This window comes from Globicephala melas, chromosome 13 (assembly GCF_963455315.2).
Source record: "Globicephala melas chromosome 13, mGloMel1.2, whole genome shotgun sequence".
NCBI lineage: Eukaryota > Metazoa > Chordata > Mammalia > Artiodactyla > Delphinidae > Globicephala > Globicephala melas.
The window spans coordinates 72,648,771-72,667,768 of NC_083326.1; the positions used below are offsets into that span (position 1 = coordinate 72,648,771).

The window sequence follows — 18,998 nt, forward strand, 5'->3', positions numbered from 1 at the left end:
TCCAAGGCCTGCCCCACACCATTCCGGGGGATAAGGCAGGCAGGGGGTCCCCCCATTAAGTCTCCAAGGCCCGATTTCCCCAAGCCCTGGCCCCTCTGGCACCCCAGAAGCGGTACTGTATCTCTCTCCAAGGCCTGTTCAAGCACTAAGTGCATTTACGAATCTCTGAGAATGTTTTTTTTTTATACTAAAATTGACCATTATATTCTACTGTGAGAAGTGCGGTCTGCACTATATTGTTTTAAAAACGAAGAGAAAGAAAAAAAAAAAGGAAAACACAGATGGTGTCTCAGCTGTGGGATGTTTTGCAGCTCTTGTTTTTGTTCGTTCTTCCTTCCTCCCCTTAGGAGTAAAAGGGGCTGTCTCCTCCCCTGCTGACTGGGCTTGGAGCCCTCGGAAGCAGGCCAGGAGCCTCCTGGCCCCTCCTCTGCTGGGCCACTTCGTATGCAATGTTTCATTTACTTCTCCAGCTCTTTCGAAGTGGACACTGTCATTTACCCTGTTTACGTGTCAGCCACTCAGTTGGGTCAGTGATCGGTCCTAGAGCAGCCGAGACAGAACTGAGCCCAGGCCGCTCTGGCTCATTCCCTGAGGGGTACAGAGGTGGTCTGGGGCTGGTGTTCCCCTGCATCACTAAATTCCTTCCCAGCTCTTCCTCTGTGCCTGGCACCATCCCTGCTTCCCTGGAGGCAGAGTGGCTGGGGACAGGCCAAAGTGGCTGAGCAGTGGCCATCTCCCTGGCCAGCCCCAGCACACACCCACCCCGTGCCCTGGTGCCTGGGGATGTCCAGGAGACCATCCCTGCTCCAGGATGCTCAGCATTTATCAGGCACTTACTGTGTGCTGCCCATTTTCCTATACACGGCAGCTCTTTGGAGCCTCACCACTGCTTGCAAGGTACGGGGTGTTCTAGAGGAAGAAGCGGCTCAGAGATGTGAAGCGACCTGCCTGAGGTCACACAGCAAGTCTGTGGAAAGTTGTAGTTCAAGCAGCAAAGCACAGACTCTTCCTCACGTCCTGTCCCCACCTTCTCCCCTGGCTTGTTGGCCCAATGTCTGAACAGGGGGAGTCCCCAGTCTGATTCAGGCCTCCCCTCTCATGCATGGAGCCCTGTCTGGATGCCTGGCATGGTAGGTTCAGGGCAGAAGAGGGACAGAGGGGACACCGTGGATGTGACCTTGCAGTGCAGACACCCACCTCCCTAAGGCCAGACCCCTGAGCCTGGCAGCACACGGAGGCTCCGAGAGGAAGAGCCTGTGTCCAGGGCGGGACCCGGGCCCTTCTGAGCTGGGTCAATGAACCAAACACACCACCCAGGCCCTGGAGAGCAGGAGCAGGGGTCCTGCTGGGTGACAAGCTAGGGAAGTCAGCGCTGCGTGAAAGTCCCCTGGGAGTTATCACAAATAGGATGTAAACGGCAGCTGACACAGTGCTTTTCTGACCACACATAATTGAGTCTCATGACAGCCTTCTCAGGTATGTAATAAAAGCATCCCCACTTTACAGATGAGGACGCAGAGAATCTGAGAAACGGCCACAAGGATGGTAAGAGGGAGCCAGGTTCCGGCATCCAGCCCCACACCCTGGGCCAGGCTGCCTCGACGCTCCACCTTCATCCATCACTGAAGTACGCCTGGGGGCATCGCAGCTCCCAGGGCAACCCAGCCCCTGGAGTGAGCTAGCCCTGGGTGCAAATCCTACCAATGGTACTTTGAGTGACCCGGAACAGGTCCATCCCCAAAGGGGGCAGCGCCAGAACCAGAGATGGGATTCAAGGAGACCACAGCACAGGGCGGGTACTTGGGAGAGGGACAGAGCAGCAGGGTCTACAGCCAGGTTTACGGCTGCTTGGCAGCCTGTGGCTCAGCTGTTCTAAGGGGCTACCAGCACCAATTCCAGGTAGCCCAGGCCCCCACGTCCTGGGCCCACCACCAGGCCCGCCCACACTGGGGCATCAGGAGAGAGGACAGAGATGGGAGCCACCCTCCAGGTCAGGTCCCTCACACCGGGGGTGAGGACCCGCCCCCTATCCTGGGAAGAATCTTACCCTCTGCAGGGCGGGTCTGCAAGCAGGGCAGGTGCAGGCACGGAGCACAGCCAGTCGGGGCATGGCCCCAGGACCCAGCTGGGGTTCTAGCTCTGGCCTAGCACTGGCTTCCTGGGTGCCTTGGCCAGTTTTCTTCTCCCTGGGAGCTGAGCTAGCTGATCTCAAAGGGCCCTCCAGCCTCGTCATTCTGGCACGAGGCACTCCTGCCCTTTATACCACATTGGAGGAGCAGCGCAGGTGATAACGATGTTATCATTACTACAATTACAGACAGCCCAGTTACTGGAGGCAGACTGGCTACCAGGCTCAGCACTAAATGGTATTTAGTCCTCACAACTGTTCAGGTGCGCGTGATACGGGCCCAGAGAAGAGCAATCACTTTGCCTAAAGTCACACAGCTGAGGATGGAGATCAGCGAAGCAGCTCGGGTAGAACACCAGCCCTCTGATTCAGAGTCTAAGCTCTTAACTGTTGTGCTATGCAGTGACTAAAAACTACCACCGGCCCCCAAATATGGCCTGCTTGGCTCCAGAACGCAGGTCCAGCCTCAGTTGCCACACCCCGCGCCGCTGGGACTTCATGTTGGGTGAACGAGGGACAGGGGAGCCGCTGCCAGCCGATCCAGCCCCCTCCCCCCACCCGAGGTGCAAGCCTGTCTCTTCATAAGGACGCTAGGAGCCTCTTCTTCTCCGTGTAGCTGTCTTGGGTTCACCCCCAGTTAGAGCTGAGCTGTCCAATACGGTAACCACGTGTGGCTGGCCCAGAACCGCGTCTATTACTACCACTTCAGGTCATAACAGCAATTAGAACATCACCCCTTCTTCCAGAGGCATCAGACTGGAGGGAGGGCTTCGACAAACATTTGAGTGGAGGGAATCCACGTGGGGAACACTCACCTTTTCAGGGTGGCTCCGTGTTTTCCTGACTCATCCCATCCTTTAGATCCCGCTCCCATTTCGAGCCCTGCCTTGCCTCCAAGCAGCGAATTCGAACCCGCACCGCTCAGCTCTGAGCTGCATCTGAGACTCCACGTGCGCCTGGGTTTCCCCCTGCGCTGGATTGCGCCTGCGCGTCCCGGGTGCTCTTAAAGGGCCCACACGGCCGCCACAGGGCCCCCTTCGCTGGCCATTGGAAGGGGGCCCAGCCAGGGGGGCGGGCAAACCCGGTGGACAAAAGGTTTTTTGTTTAAATCATCACCATCACCAGCTCACTAAAGAGTGGCAGGAGGAGGGGAGGAGTCAGGAAAAACTGGCCTCAGTGTCCTCATAGACTCCATGTGTGACCCTGGGTGACTTATATGGCCTCTCTGAGCCTTGGTTCCAGTTCTCTGAGCCTCTGTCAAAGGGAGTGGAGGCATTTGAAGGACTGGGATGGCATCAGGTGATGTGTGATCAGGATGACAGGGCAAATTAGTCCTGTGAGTGGGACCCACCCCCAGAGCAGTGGGGCCCAAAGGTTCCAGTCCTGAGGCTACTGCCCACCAGCATGTGGCCTTTGGCAAGTGACTGCCCCTCTTTGAGCCACCTATGTCTCAAATGTAAAGTGAAACTAATATTACAATGCACGTACCATGTGGTGTTGAACAGAGGAGACAGGTAGTCAGATCCACGAGGCAGCACAGATCCTGTTCTGTAGATGTATTATTTCTGTCTTCGCCTAGTCTGGCTGATTTTCACCTTGGAAAGTGGGTTTCTAGGTTAAAAGAGTTTGAGAAATAGATGCCTATGTCCCCCTCCCCCCACCACCTTGGAGATGCACAAATCACATTAGCATATTAAAGGCTCTGAAAAGTCCTGCAGGCAAGATACCCTTCCAGCTTTAACCCAGCATTTCCCTAACTTTTTCCGATCACCTAAGTTTTCGTTCCTATCTGTTAGCATCCCAAGGAACAAATGAGACTTAAGGAAATACTGAGTCCTTACTCTTGTGTTGCAATTGGGGAAACTAAGTCCTTTCTCCTCACTGGGCCTCAGTTTCCCCAATTGCAACACAAAGACTCCTAATGAGTTTGCTGCTGAGCCAGAACTGGAATCCAACCCTGACCTGAGTTGTTGGGCCTCACATCCTAATTGGCCTTTGTCCACTGTGTAGAGCTAGGCCCCAAAGAAGGGAAAGACCACCAGGGAGAGAAAGGAAGCCCTCACTTGAGAACTGGGGATGATCCTCCATTTTGAAAATGAAAAAAGGTTCAGAGAAGGGAGGCAACTTGCCTGAGAGCACACAGCAACTAGGTCCTAGACTTTCCAGAGGCAGATACAGACTCCTTTTTCTCCTTGTGGGAGTGGCAGTGGCAGGGTTTCCTCAGTCTTGTAACGTCAGCCTCACTTAATGGGGAGCTCACTCTAGGGGCTCCCGACCACGTCCCCAGGTTCCAAGTTTCCCTAAGGCCTCCTCCGAGGAGACTCCCGGGTGTGACTACAGCAGCCGCTGGTGGCCAGTCTCCATGACCAGCCACCCCACCCTGTAGTGGCCAAAGGCAGATCTGTGGGATCCAGTGGGTATATCCCAAACTGAGGGGGGAGTCTCTGATGACGCTGAGAAGACTCTGAGCTGGGATATGGGGATCTGGGTTTGAGTCCCATCTCCACCCAACCTGTCCCATCTTCACCTGTTAGAAGCCATCACAGCCTGTTTTTATAGAAAAACAGAATGTCCCCATGCTGTGGAAAGGCCAAATCGCTAAAAAAAAAAAAGAAAGAAAGAAAGAAAAAAAATCCTGCCACCCCCCAGCAGGGGTCTCCTTCTAAGCCAGAGGATTCAAATCCTGAGTCCACCACATCCAGGCTGTGTGTGCTTAAGCAAATGCCTTTACTTAAGCACACACAGCCTGTGGGTCTCACTTTCTTCATCTGCAAAATAGGCAGAAAAATTTGTTCTTATATCTTCATGATTTTGGCAGGGTAATAGGAAATCCTGACTCATTGGTATAAATGAGGAAAAAAAATTGATTATCTCAAACAATCATAAGAAACCCTATGGTAGGGTAGCTCCAGGGTTCGTTAATTCAATAGCACAATGGTGTCATCAAGGACCCATGTCCTTTTCATCTGTCTGTTCCACCAAGCCCTTTCATGGTCACAAAATGGCTGCTGCAGTTCTGGGCATCACATCCAGACCTGACAGTGCCCAGCAAAAGAGAAGATAGTGTTTTTTACATTTCTCTTTTTTCCCCCAGAATTCTTCCTCCTTTGGCAGACTTTCCCTTCTGTCTCATGGTCCAGAACCGGTTCACATGGCTATTCCTATACCAATACCTAGTAAGGGAGATAGAGTCACAGTGGTTGGCTCGGCGAAAGCCCATGACTGTAGAGCAGAGTGGAGAACTCTGAACAAAATGAGGTGCTGTGAATAAGGAAGAGAGTCATGACTTTTGGAGAGGCATCCACACCAGTCCATGAGGTCCCACACATGGTTCCTGAAATATGAATGCCAAGCACTGAGCACAGCGCCTAACACACGGCAGGTGCCTTATGTGTGTTCATTTGTTCTCTCCTTTTTGTGCTTCCCTCCAAAAACACAAGACTCCCAGCCTGGCCTCTCCTGACCCAGCCTCCCGCCCTCCATCCCTCGGGCTGGGGTCTCCACTGCCCAATGCCCCTTCTACCCTGTCCTCTGGTTCCATCACCACCACCTCCTTTTGTTTCTGTCTCAAAAGCTTGGGATGAACAAGGATCTCCCCATTGTCCCCCATGACTTCAGATTCCTAAAAAATAAAAGTCGGGACATGCTCGATTCTCATGCAAATGCTTTTGCCAGGGAGTCAAAAATTAATAACAGTATAAACAGAGGCCTGGAGTATTTCACCACCCCGTCCAAGCAACCAGAGTGATCAGAATACACCGTTATCCGGACAAGGTGTGGAGACTGACTGCCAACTACATTATTACATTCGGAAATGTCAGAAGCGTGCGAACGCCGGGAGGAGATGAACAGTATGGTTGAAAATGACTTATGATTAAAAAAAAAAAATCCCCAGCATTCATCTAAAACAATAATAACAGCCAATAATAACAGTGCATGTAATAATGAACTATTCACAGGCATAAGAGGTAATTGTTCAATTAAGATCCAAGAGTTTCTGAGACTGTCTTTTCTGATGGGGTCCCATTGTTTTTGACTCTGGTAGCACTAATTATTTCCCAGTAGCGCTTTAAAGTTGGGATGAAAAAAACCCTGCTGTCACACATGACACACAAGTGCTTTAACATTATTAAATACACATACACGCACATAATAAGAAATCCTTGTTGGAATAAAGTTAAGCGTATGTTCAAACTGACAGTCTCCAGGGTTCAGCGGAAGTGGCAGGCAACAGCCAGGGTCTTACCCCACTGCAGAAGCGATCTGGCCTCACCACCTCTCACCCCTCAGGGGTCAGAGTGTTTTCTCTCCAGGATGGGGTCTGAGGGCAGAATGCCTGGGTTCAAATCCCACCTCCACCACTTACCAGCCAGCTGCCCTGGGCAAGTAAGTGTCTTCCCCTCTCTGATCCTCCGTTTCCCCATTTATAACATGGAGTGCAGTGGACATTCAGTTTTTTGGGTTTTGTTTTTTGTTTCTTTTTGGCCTCACCAGATTCTAGTTACTCTTTCTTCTATTGTCCGTATTCATTAGCTATTGCCACAAAATTGATGCCTGCACTTGAAAAAAATCACAAAACTCAATGACATACAAAAAAAAATGTTTTTGGTCCTGCATCTGTGGGGTCCCTCTGATCTCTGCGAGGCTTGCCTGGGATGACATAGCTCTATTCCACGTTCTCTCACCCTCCTCCCAGGTGCTGGCGCCGGCATGTCTGCTAACATCCCACTGGTTAAAACAAGTCACATGGTTAAACCCAGGGATGCAAACTTATGCTTTGCCCACAGTCGAAAGACAAAGTTGTACTGCAAAGGAATGGCTAAAGGGAAGAGTCAGGGCCACTGAAGCAGTCTAGCACAGGTATCAACACTCCAACTTTCCTCGGGAACTTCCCCTCCCCACGCTCAGTCCCTGTAGTCCGGGAGAAGTTAACATCACCCCTGGTTCTAGCTCTACCTTTCAGAGATCCTGATCCTCAGGTTTTTCTCCATTAAAGAGAGATTAGTGAGTGTCAGGGAGGTCATCAAAAGCCCAGAAACATCAAACTGAGACCATGTCCTAATCAGGAGGGACGTTTTCCTCTAAGTGATTCTATGTCTAATGTGTCCCCTGAAAATATTTTGACATACCACCAGTACCTGCCCTATATTTTGAAGGACATTGGGAAAGGTCATCTTTCAGATCTTACAGGAACAAACAAAATCTCAATGCCCTGAAAATATTTTAAGTTCCCCCTAAACAGCTTTTGAGTTATAGAATATCAACACCCAAACCACCAAATATTTAGAAAATCGCAGTTGAAAAAGTTACTATGTATTTAGCTGAAAATGTTCTCAGAGGAAAATTCATAGCCTACAATTCTTTCGTTATTTTTTTTAAAATGAATGAATTAAACATTCACCTCACTAATTTATGGAGTCTCTTTGAGTTGAGAGGGTGTTTTGATTTTGTGGGCCAGCCCATCATAAAATCCCCTAGAGAAATGACCTCTTTATAGCCCCAGAATAAGTCATAGCCGTTTTCCATGACAATGCTGCCCAGATCGGATAGAGGGGTGGGCATCTGGGAGAAGGCTTGTTGCAGATGTTACTGGCTGCCTAGGCAACATTGGTTTCCCCATCCTCCTTTCCCACAGAACCGAGACCTGGCTGGGGAAACTACCTTTCTCCATATTGCCTTCTGCTGCTTTGAGACAACTGCTGCTTCCAGCCTGCTGATTGGCTGAAGCATGGGACACATGACACAATTCTGGCCAATAATACAAGAGGAGAGGTTGGCTGTGTCTCATAAAAAGAGACACAGGAAGAACTATTTCTCCTTCTTCTTTTGGATGCTGCCGAACCTGGATGTGATTCCTGAAACAGTGGCGCCGTCTTGTTTCTTTGATGGAGGCCTGTGTGAGGAAAAAGCCAGCACATCTGCTGGGTAGTGCCTAGCACAGTGCCTGATAAATGTTTGAAGGGATAAATGAGCTGGCAGAACACTTAATGAATCACAGAGACTGAATGAACCAGCCTTACTGCCCTTCCTAACTTGGGACTTCCTGCCGAGACAATAAATATTCTTTTCTTCAAGCCAGTGTAAGTTTTCTGACTTGCTGCCCCAAACACATAACTGTTGGAACACCACAACCACAATCCTCTCTTCTTTGACAGGCCCAGGGAATCATCTGACCTTCACAAAAGCTGTGCCCCATCTTACAGTTGAGGACACTGAGAATCAGAGTTTAGGCCCTACCCACGGTTACCCAGAAGGCTTGGCTCAGCCAGGGAGGGCATCCCAGCCCCCAGCACAGGATTGGCTCAGGCATGACATGTGACCCGAGACCGTCCAATCAGAATGGCTCTTGGTACCTCCATTGAGAATGGTGGAATGAGGAAGCAAGCAGCCCTGGGAGAAGCGGGGTCATCCCTGGATCACGAGGACAGCCCATCCGCCCCTGCCCATCAGCAACATAGAGGGAGATGGAAAGAATGCGTCTGTGGGAAGGTTGGCGCCCCTCAGCCACCCTCAGCGGTAATACAATGAGTCTCCCCTTCATTCTCATATAGCTGAACAGACGATACGCCATCCTTCTGACCGACGGGGACATGGAGGCCCAGAGTAAAGGGACCCATTGCCACAGTTTGGGCAGAGGGTGTGAACTCGGGTCTCAGACCCCACGCCCTGTGCGTCTCCCACTGCAGCTGCCCTTGGCCAGGTCCTCAGAGACCCAAGCTCTTCTCAACTGAAGCTTCAGAGAGGAAGTAAGGCCTAGTCCAAACCGGGACCAGGAACCTGGGAGGTCAGAGGGAAACCAGCTGGCTGCAGATTCCTCCACTTCAAGGTGGAGCAGCAGGATGGGGTATTTTGGGGGCCTCTCCTCATGCCCAGAGGCTTGATCAGCAGCGGGGTGGGACCCTGGGGAGAATGGCTGCCCTCAGAAGGGAAGCAGGTCGGCCTTCAACTCCAGCTCACATTCACAGCCCCGACGGCAGGCGGTCCCGTCCACAAGCACTCTCACGGCTCCAGTCACCACCGCTGTCCTTACTAAGGCCATCATCCTCAACATCACCCCACTGCTGACGCCGGATGGCTCACCCGTCTCTGTGCCTGTCAACTCCGCCTCTGCTCTGCCCTCTCCCAGCAGCCTTCCTACCCACCAGCACATCACTGTCCCCCCACCAGCATCACTATCCCACGATGGGCTTTACGATCTCCCCACTAGCATTACTCTCCCCCACCAGTGTCATTACGCGCTCCCAGCATTTCGACAGATTTACTATCTCCCCCCAGCATCACTATCCCGCCGCCAGCACTCCTCCTCTCCTCACTCCCTTTGTCTCTACCTTCCCATCACACTCCACTCACCTCCATCTCTCAGGCCACCACCCCCCATCCAGCCCCCACCAACCATCACCCTAAACGTCACCTTGGTCGTTACTACTAACCCTCGTTCTGTTCTCATCCCCACCGCCCCATCCCCCCGACACAGGCATCTCTTAGCTCGTCCATCTCTGTGCTGTCATCCCCGTGCCTATTACCGTCTCCCCCACCGTCTCCACCATCAGTGAACATTTATTGAGCACCAACAATCCCCTACAGAACACACAGAAGGCGCAGCCCCACCCCGAGTGCCCGGCCCTTCAGCAAAGCCACCCTACTTCAGCCCAGGGTGGCCTGTGCGGCCACAGCGTGGGGCGGGGCCGGGGGCTTAGCCGGCGGCAGTGCACCTGGGTCGGGGGCCTGAGGCCTCTGCCAGGCTCCGGTTGGGGGTGGAGGTTGTGCCACTTTCCTGAGAACAGAGCAAATAAATAAATGGAGAGGCCAGGGTCTGAGCCCTGGTGGGCGGAGAAACTGGTGTTGCTTATGTGACTCCATGGGAGTGAGACAGGCGGCCAGGAGCCTCGTGCCTGGGTGGGGAGGTGGGGCTGGAGGCAGGAGCCTGGGGACCAGAGGGTCCTGGGGCCTCCCCGGCATCTCCACCTGGCCCTCACCTCTGGGGGTCGAACAAGGGTGCGGGGGACACCCCAGGAGGCGCCGCTGAAATGCGGGTGGACTAGAAATGGGCGGTGGAAGGGACCCTACTCCTGCCTGCAGCCCCTAGAGGGGGGCGTCGTCAGTCCTCCACCTGGGGGGATAACTCTGCTGGTGGCCGTCACAGCTGGGGTTCCCCACGTTGTCCAGAGGCACCACCACCTCGTCCAGGTTCGAGTTCTTGTTCAGCTCCACCACACGGGGCACCACCGAGGACCAGCGATCTGTAGTGAGCGTGGCGGAGGGAAGGGTGAGGGTTGGTGGAGAGTGCACATGCATATATTGAGCACCTTCTGTGTACCTGGCACTCCACAGTGCTCTAAAGGGGGAGGTATATTATCCCTGTTTTATAGAGGTGGAAAGTGGGGCTCAGAGAGGTCACAGAGTCCGCCCAGGAACACACAGGAGTAAATGAAAGAATAAGAATTCAAGCCTGGGTCAGGACGCCTGAGTGCCCATGACCTCTCCACTGCATGTCATGCACTCAGCTGAGTGGAACGGAGGGGCCCCAGACCTTCACAAGCAGCGGAGGAAGCTCAGTGGCCAGCCCATCAGACCCTTCCACTCTACAGATGAGAACACTGGGTCCCAGAAAAGGGACAGGACTGCTCAAAACAAATCAGTGAGGAGCAGAACCAGGGCTCCCCCTCTGCACCCCTGAATGTCCCCCACCCCTCCACTCCGCCCTCTACTCACCCCTCCGGAGGCGGCCCACGGTGTGCGAGAAGCCGTAATACTGGTAGTTCTCGTTCTTGCCGGGGTCCTCGTTAATGATGCCCAAGTTCTGGTTCCAGTGAGACCAGTTTACCTCATCCACCCTGGTGGGGCCACAGCAGAGGGAGGGTCAAGGGGAGCTCCCCAGAGATAGCACCCCTTCCCCACCCCCAGGCAGCATCCCTGTTCCAGCCTCCCAGCATACCCTCCTACTTTTTTTTTATTCTGATAAAATATATATAACATAAAATTTGCCATTTTAACCACTTTTTTTTTTTTTTTTTTGGCTGCACCACGCAGCTTGCAGAATTTTAGTTTCCCTGCCAGGTGTCTGTCCTGGCGGTAAAAGCACGGAGTCTTATCCACTGGGCCGCCGGGGAACTCCCCCTCAACCACTTTTGAGTGTACGATTCAATGGCATTAGATACATTCCTAAGATTGTGCAACCATCACCCCTATCTATTTCCAAAACATTTTCATCACCCCAAACAGAAATTCTGTCCCCATTAAGCAATAACTCCCCATTCCCCTTCCCACCAGCCCCTGGTAACCTCTGTTCTACTTTCTTTCTCTATGAATTTAACTATTCCGGACATTTCATGGAAGTAGAATCATTCAGCACGTGGCCTTTGTGTCTGGCTGCTTTCACTTAGCATCATGTTCTCAAGTTTTATCCACAATGTAGCCTGGATCAGTACTGCATTCCTTTTCATGGCTGAATAATATTCCACTGTGTGGAAAGACCTTATTTGTACGGCTATATATCCATTCACCTGTAGATGGACACCCTCCTTCTTGATATTCTCACTCTTATTATTGAGACGCCCTCCTAAAGTCAGGTTATACCCTTTTGGGCCCAAATGGGCTCAAGATCATTTTTCTTTTCTAAAATTATTTTTAAGTTATTTTCATTCAGTTTCCATTTTTTGAGCATTTTTTCCTATGGGTCAGGACCCAGCAAGGAAGATACGTTCTCTGTTGCCATTTTACAGATGAGGAAACTGAGGCTTGAACTATTCATCCAAGGTTACAGAGCTGATAAATCACAGTCAGGGCTTGAACTTCAAATTCACATTGAACAGGACTGACTAGCTGGCCTGTGAGGTGGGGGCTACCGTAGCAGAAACTGACTTTGCCTGACTCCAAACACGATGCTTTCGCTCTGTGCCGGCAACCACATTACAAAGACTGAGTCCCCGCAAAAGAAAAGACTCACCCAGGGGTTCCCCTAAGAAGCTGGCAGTCCCTGTGCATCTGGGTAACGTCCCAAGCCCTGGAAGCTGCAGATAGCTCAGATTCCCCCTTTCAGCCGGAGACCTGAAACCCACCCCATTGGTTCGCCCACAGAGGGCGGTGCCCTGTGATGAGAACCCGCCTCTGAGTCTGCTTCCTCCACCAAAGGACAGAGCAGTAACACCTGTTGCCATGGGGGGGGTGTCTGTCCCAACGTGCATCAGGTGCTGGCCGTGCACATCTCACGTGCCAACCCGTCTAATCCACACAGATGGCCGAGGGAGTGATGCTATCATTGTCCCCACTTCACAGATGAAGAAACCAAGGCTGAGAACTAAACCGACTGGCCCAAGATCAGCCGGTGGAACTGAGTTCTGGTTGGGCCCATGGGGGCCTCAGTGGCTCGGGAAGTAGCAATAGGTAGAAAATGTAAGGAGGCCCGATGGTCCTGTCCTGCCCACTCACCCGGCCTCACCTGAAGCACCACCTGCGGTCTGGAGTGCCGTCTGAGCTCTTGCCCACGGTCACCATCTCGCCGGAGCGGAAGGCCTTCCTCAGGAACACAGGGAAGGAGCGCTCGATGTCCAGAATGGTGGTGGCCCACTGCGGGGAGGGAGGGAGGGCGGGCAGGCGTGGGTGAGCCGCCCCCAGCCTCGCCTAACCGCTCTCAAGGCAGGAATGATTCAGTGGGCCAGTCTGGGCAAAGAACTAGGCTTCCCAGCTCCCACTGCCTCTGGATTAAAAACTCAAACACCCACAGGGGCCTGGCAGAAGAAAATGAATGAAGAAGGATCAGCAGCCTGTGCCCCAGGACACCCTGTGTCCCCTCGGTGCTGGGCATCCCCAGGGAGGGGTGGGGACTGGGGCAGACCCCCACCCCGCGTAAAGGGGGCAGCCACCTCTCATCTATCTGAGCGCCGCCAGGCAGGAATGTGAGCTCACCTTGCCAGCCTTCCAACCTTTCAAGAAAGGCCAGAAATCTGGATTTTTCTATGAAATCTCTTAATTTAAAAGTTTTGCATTAATTAAAAAAAAATATGGTGATGCAGGAAAAAAATAAATCTGGGCTGGTCAAATCCAGTCCATAGGCTGCCAGTGGCATCTTATGAGTTATACCCAGTGGGGAAACTGAGGCCCAGGGAAGTAAGCGGTATGGATAAAGGTTAAGAGCAAGTCCAGATGGTTCCCTGAGACCCAGACCTGCAAGGAGGACCTTGGAGTTTTTTCTCCCTGCGTCTTTTCCTGGAAATGCACCAAGTGATGGTAAATGTGGATGCTGCGTTCCCGGGCCTTACAGCGACAGTGAATTTATTGGGAACCCCAGTTATTGAACTGCATGCACCCAGGCGGGCTGTGACCCCTACCCCCAGGGCCTCTGCTGTCTAGGACTGCACAGCAACCTGTGGGAAGCGAAGGCAGCAGCTCCCCAGCACCCACGAGGCCTGCATCTACATCCAACCACATCTGCTTGGCGGGGGGCAGGTGGGGAACCTGGAAGCTACCCCTGGGCTGGTAGAAGCCCCTCTGATGAGAATGCCGACGCCTCCTGGTTCTGGGGTGGCCTGTACGCATGCCAGCCTTGTCTCTTGGGCCAGGGTGGGGCACGGAAGCTGCCCCCCTCCGCCGTGCTCACTGCAGAACCCTCACTGGAATGTGAAATGTGATGCTCTTTGAGCACTGCCTGTGCCGACAGAGCTCGCTCGCCGACAGAGCTCGCTCAGTGGAGCCGGGTGAAGCTGACTGTATACCACAGACTGGACCACCAGGGAATCTGAGCCCACTGTTGGTGGTCAGGCAAGAAGCCACCTGGAAGTGTGTTAGGCGGCTCTGGGAAACAGACGGCAGTCTTCGGTGCCCATTTTACAGACAGGGCAGTGGAGGCAGAATGAGATGGTGCGGCTCGCCTAGAGCACAAGGCCGAGGGCTTGAGGCGGGTCAGGTGGGCCCATCTTAGAAGGAGAAGAGTGGCCGGCAGGGTGGGGCTGGGAGTCTGGGGGCCTCACCTGCAGCTTCCAGATGTGCTTGCTCTCCTTGGACACCTGGCCCACCGTCTCCCCCATGAGGGCAATGAGCATGTTGAGGAGCAGCACGAACGTGAGGATGATGTAGGTGACGAGCAGGGTGATGAAGACCGCGGGGTACTTGGTGCTGCTCAGCATCTCCAGGTCGCCCATGCCGATGGTCAGCTTGAAGAGGTCCAGGAGGAAGGTGCTGAAGGTCTCGCTGTCACGGCACGAGGGGTACGTGGGCACTGTGCAGTTGGTGTGGTCCTCGCTGCACATCTTCACATTGGCACACGGGTTCAGGAGGGAGACCAGGGCTGTGGGAGGGACGGCGGTGATGTTCACCGAGGGTGAGGACGCCGGCTGAGGAGTGGGGAGGACCCTTCCCATTTGATGGAGGGGAACGCTGAGGCCCGGTTAGGGGATAGCGCTGGCCCAAGGTTACTAAGCGAGGAAGCCACGCCAGCAGTCACATCTGGGCCCTCCTGCATGCAAAGCCTTTGCTCTGTCCACAAACTTTTGTTAACAAGGAAGAGGTTCCCAGGACCTAGTCCAGTGGTTCTCAACCAGGAGTAATTTTTCCCCCAGGGCACCTCTGGTAGGTCTAGAGACATTTTTGGTTGTCACAACTGGAGGAGGGAGCACTACTGGCACCTAGTGGGTAAAGATTAGGGATGCTGGGACTTCCCTGGTGGTCCAGTGGTTAAGACTCCGCACGTCCACTGCAGGGGGCGTGGGTTCAATCCCTGGTCAGGGAACTAAGATCCCGCATGCCATGCGGCATGGCCAAAAAAATTAAAAAAAAAAAAAGACCAGCAATGCTGCTCAACGTCCCACCATGCACTGGACAGTTCCCACCACAGAGAATTATCTGATCCCAAATGTCGGCAGTGCCAAGGCTAAGAAAAACCTCATCGTGCCTATTGTTCTTAGACATCTTGGGAGCCTGGAATGCCAGCATTCTCGCAGACTCTCTCGCGTGCTCCTGTTTCCCAGCTCACAGCAGCCCAGAGAGGAAGGGTGGAAGAAGCTGTTCTCACTAAGACCCTCATCCCCTCCAGACATCTCAAACTGGTCGTGGTGCTCATCCCTTCCCACTAAACCCAGAATAAGCTTCAGAGTCCTTCTCAACACAGTTTAGCACCAACATGTGCATCTGCTCCTACACCATTCACAGCAGGGAGCGTGAGGGGGCTGAGCCCCTTCAGTCAGTGGGGCATAGACTGTCACCATGCCTTCAACCTGGGATTACAGTAAGCAGGTTCCAACTCATATACTAATGCTATTCAATTCTGTAGCGACTGCTGAAATACGTGTTGAGAAGGATTCTGTGATCCATTAGCAATGTCTGTCATGGGCACAATAGTGGAAAACAGCAGCACATGTACCATGTTTGGGATATGTTAGCCTCAGAATGAAGATCTAGTGTTCCCTAGCAGGAGAATCCCTGGGACCAAGCTGACCACTAAGTTGCTACTTTAACCCCTAGGTTTCTGCCTCAGTTTCTATATTTAGGACTGTGGTACAGCTGGACTCTTGATATGACTTTCAAACCATTAGAGAACCCTTGACAATCTGTCTAGTTCTTTCCAGTCCTACTCCTGGTAGGGGCAGTTGGCCCCTGTCCCTCTCTCCCCAGCTAAGCTAAGGCCACAGTTCTCCTTCTCCAAAATAATCCACACAGAGCCTTGGCACCATCTGGGTTAAAATATCACCATCATCAGATTTCCTGCTGCCAGTGCTGGTTCCTAGACCAACCTCCTCAGATGTGAATGTGGCCTGGTGAAGCCTGAGTTGGCCACTCCCGTTTGGATACTGGGCATTGGATGGCAGATCACCCACCCCTTGGGAACCAGCCCAACAGCTTGATTAGTTTCCCCATCCCTCGTCCTTCCCCCATGGTCTGTGCCACTGAAGTCCCACAGCATCAGGTCATCAAGGAGAAAGCCTATTAGAGGGAGCCAGTGCTGAGCCTTAAGAAAGACCTGGGCTGGGGCTTCCCTGGTGGCGCAGTGGTTAAGAATCTGCCTGCCAATGCAGGGGACACGGGTTCGAGCCCTGGTCCGGGAGGATCCCACATGCCGCGGAGCAACTGAGCCCACATGCCACAACTACTGAAGCCTGCACACCTAGAGACCATGCTCCGCAACAAGAGAGGCCACCAAAATGAGAAGCCCGCGCACCGCAGCGAAGAGCGGCCCCTGCTCGCTGCAACTAGAGAAAGCCCACATGCAGCAACGAAGACCCAACGCAGCCAAAAATAAAATAAATAAATTTATATAAAAAAAAAAGAAAGACCTGGGCTGGTAGATGAATGATTAAAATGCACCCTCCCCTGTAACCACACCCCTTCAATGTGGCTTTGTAGCTCCTGCCACCAAGAGGGTAGAGTCTATTTCCCACTCCTTGAATCAAGGCTGGCTTTAAGACTTGCTTTGGTCAATAGGGTGAAGCAGAAGTGATGCTGTGCCAGGCAGTGACCTTGAACACTTCCGCTCACATTCTGGGAACCCTCAGACCACCATGTGACCAAGTCCAAGCTAGCCGGCTGGAGATGAGTGACCCCAGGGAAGACAGCGAAGTCACCCCCAACTGAGGCCACCCCCTAGCTACACCAGTCAGCCGGCAGCCAACCCGCCAGCTGAGCACAGACACAGGAGCCCATCAAGATTAGCCAAACCTGGCCCAGGTCGGCACAACCACCCAGCTGGGCCACAGACTTGAATGTAATCGTCAGTGGTGGTTGTTTTAAGCCACTAAATTTTGGGTGGCTTCTTTTGCAACAATAGCTAAGACACCAGTCTTACCATTCCCTAGCTTTTGAACTTGGGCACACTATTTAACCCTTCTAAGCCTCGGTTTCCTTATCTGTAAAAGGTGATAAGAAAGGCACTTCCCTTACAGACTTGCTGGGAGGATTAAATGAGGCAGGAACGGGAAAGGACTTAGCCCAGTGCCAGGCACACAATGAGAACTCTACAAACGCTGGTTATTTTCCTCCACACATTGTGGTGGCTGCTCCAGTCCCAGTACCACCCCCGCCAGGCCCACCTGGGCACCCGGAGCTCACCTGAAGCGTAGCCAATCATGAAGAGCAAGTAGACCAGCAGGAAGCGGAAAAGATCTTTGAAGAGGATCTAAAGACCCCGGCGGGAATATGGAGGCAAAGATGAGACACGTGGTTTCTCGCTTTCCCAACACCTCATCCCGAATCTTCTCTCCAGCTCCACCCTGTCCCTCTCCGATGTCCAGACCCTGCCCACTGCCCCCACAGCACCCCACAGCCTCAAGGCCGCCAGCACTGTCTGTACATATGTGGTGTGTGTGGCTTCCTCCAAGGACACACCAGTCCAGAGGGAACCCCCCGACCCCATACCTTCTGGATCATGATGCTATAGGTCCCCGTCAGCTTCAGCCCACGGGTGAAGTAAAGGGCGTTCATCCAGCCCAGGACCAAGGCAAAGACCATGACGGCCAGGTAGGCCTCAATCCCCGCCAGGTAGAGGGCCGCCGAGACAATCACCAGCACAGAGTAGATGAAGCTACAGGGCAGCAGAGATCACAAGAGGGGCCAGAGGGGAGAGGGGAGAATGAGGCCCTGGAGGGGGAGGCATGCCCTCAAGCCCTCTAGGTAGTAGGTCAGTCCAATGACACCCAGAAGAGAAACCATGTGGATTCACTGGGTTCCCCAGCATCCTGTTAACCAGAACGCTCAATTAATTGGCAACTGATACGTGTGTGTAATGGCCCTGAGGCCCTACCAGAACCCAAAGTGATGTCCTTTGGAACTGGTAGAGAAAGATTCAGTGGTGTTCAGTGGCGATTTTGTGGCTAAGTGAATATTCATTGTTCTCTAACTCTAAGGAAAAGGGAAAAGCAGTCACACACACGTAACAACACATCCTGTGCCCTAGGCAGACATCATTAATCAATCCCAGCACTCTTTCCCGCTAAACACAGACACAGCCTCAAGATTCTTAACATGGGCACTCCTGGCAGACTTTAGCAATTAATCACAAGCATAAGAGGTTAAATTATTTCTATCCATGGTGTATATGGTGATAACTCTTTAGCAACCAGAATCTTGCTTTAACCAGAAGACCCTTTTGCTTGACACTGGCCTTGTCCTGATCAGGCCGGGTGAATTCACTCCTAACAGAGTCAGCCCCTATCCCACCACCAAACCTGGATGATGTCCCTCCCAACCCCACCTTCCTCACCCAGAAGCTGCCACCCCAGGGACCTCTACTCACTAGAGTAGTTGGAAGGAGCCATCGATGAAGAGAGAATTCACTCCAGGGCATTTCTTCATGAACAAGTCTTTGATCTGGAGGACAGGAGGGGACGTGTGAGAGAGGTGGAGCCAACAGAAGTGTGGAGGGGAGGAGAACGGAGCTAAAAGAGGTGGAGGGAGAGGAGGGGGACGGGCAGGGTGGGCGGGGGGATGAGGGGGGAGGCCAAGCACTCACGTTGGTGAAAAAGAACAGGACCCCGGTGAAGAGCGTGATGATCTCGCCGGCCAGCCTCAGGTAGTCCACCGTGGTGAGGTAAGGGTATGGCGGCTGGGGGGCAAGGGGCATGCAAGTCCTCCTCCAGCCCCACCAACATCTGGTCCCAGATCCATATGTTCCCCAATGCCCCGAACATCTACGTCCTGTGGAGCCTCCTCCCTCACCCTCTTCCCTCTGGGTGTGGGGTAGGCACCTCCCCATCCATTTCTTTTTTTTTTTTTTTTGGCTGCACCACACAGCTTGTGGGACTTTAGTTCCCCCGACCAGGGATTTACTGAACCCAGGCCCTCAGCAGTGAGAGCACGGAGTCTTAACCACGGGACCACCAGGGAATTCCCCCTATCCATCCCTAAGCCTTCTCCAGTCCCTCCCACGGGGGAACCCGCTGTGCCC

General features: G+C 53.1%; 1 protein-coding gene across 2 annotated transcripts in view; it reads right to left on the reverse strand.

The window, feature by feature from the left end:
• Positions 1-9,698: 9,698 nt before the first annotated feature.
• Positions 9,699-18,998, reverse strand: part of TRPV4 (transient receptor potential cation channel subfamily V member 4) — a 36,591-nt gene continuing 27,291 nt past the window's right edge. For both annotated transcript variants that reach the window (XM_060310302.1, XM_030860606.2), the window contains 8 exons: positions 18,564-18,656; positions 18,348-18,421; positions 17,471-17,636; positions 17,165-17,231; positions 14,095-14,411; positions 12,567-12,694; positions 10,841-10,962; positions 9,699-10,368 (listed from right to left, as the gene is read on the reverse strand). In XM_060310302.1, coding sequence (XP_060166285.1) covers positions 10,211-10,368; positions 10,841-10,962; positions 12,567-12,694; positions 14,095-14,411; positions 17,165-17,231; positions 17,471-17,636; positions 18,348-18,421; positions 18,564-18,656 — 1,125 coding nt within the window. In that variant the 3' untranslated portion in view covers positions 9,699-10,210. The remainder of the gene's footprint in view (positions 10,369-10,840; positions 10,963-12,566; positions 12,695-14,094; positions 14,412-17,164; positions 17,232-17,470; positions 17,637-18,347; positions 18,422-18,563; positions 18,657-18,998) is intronic.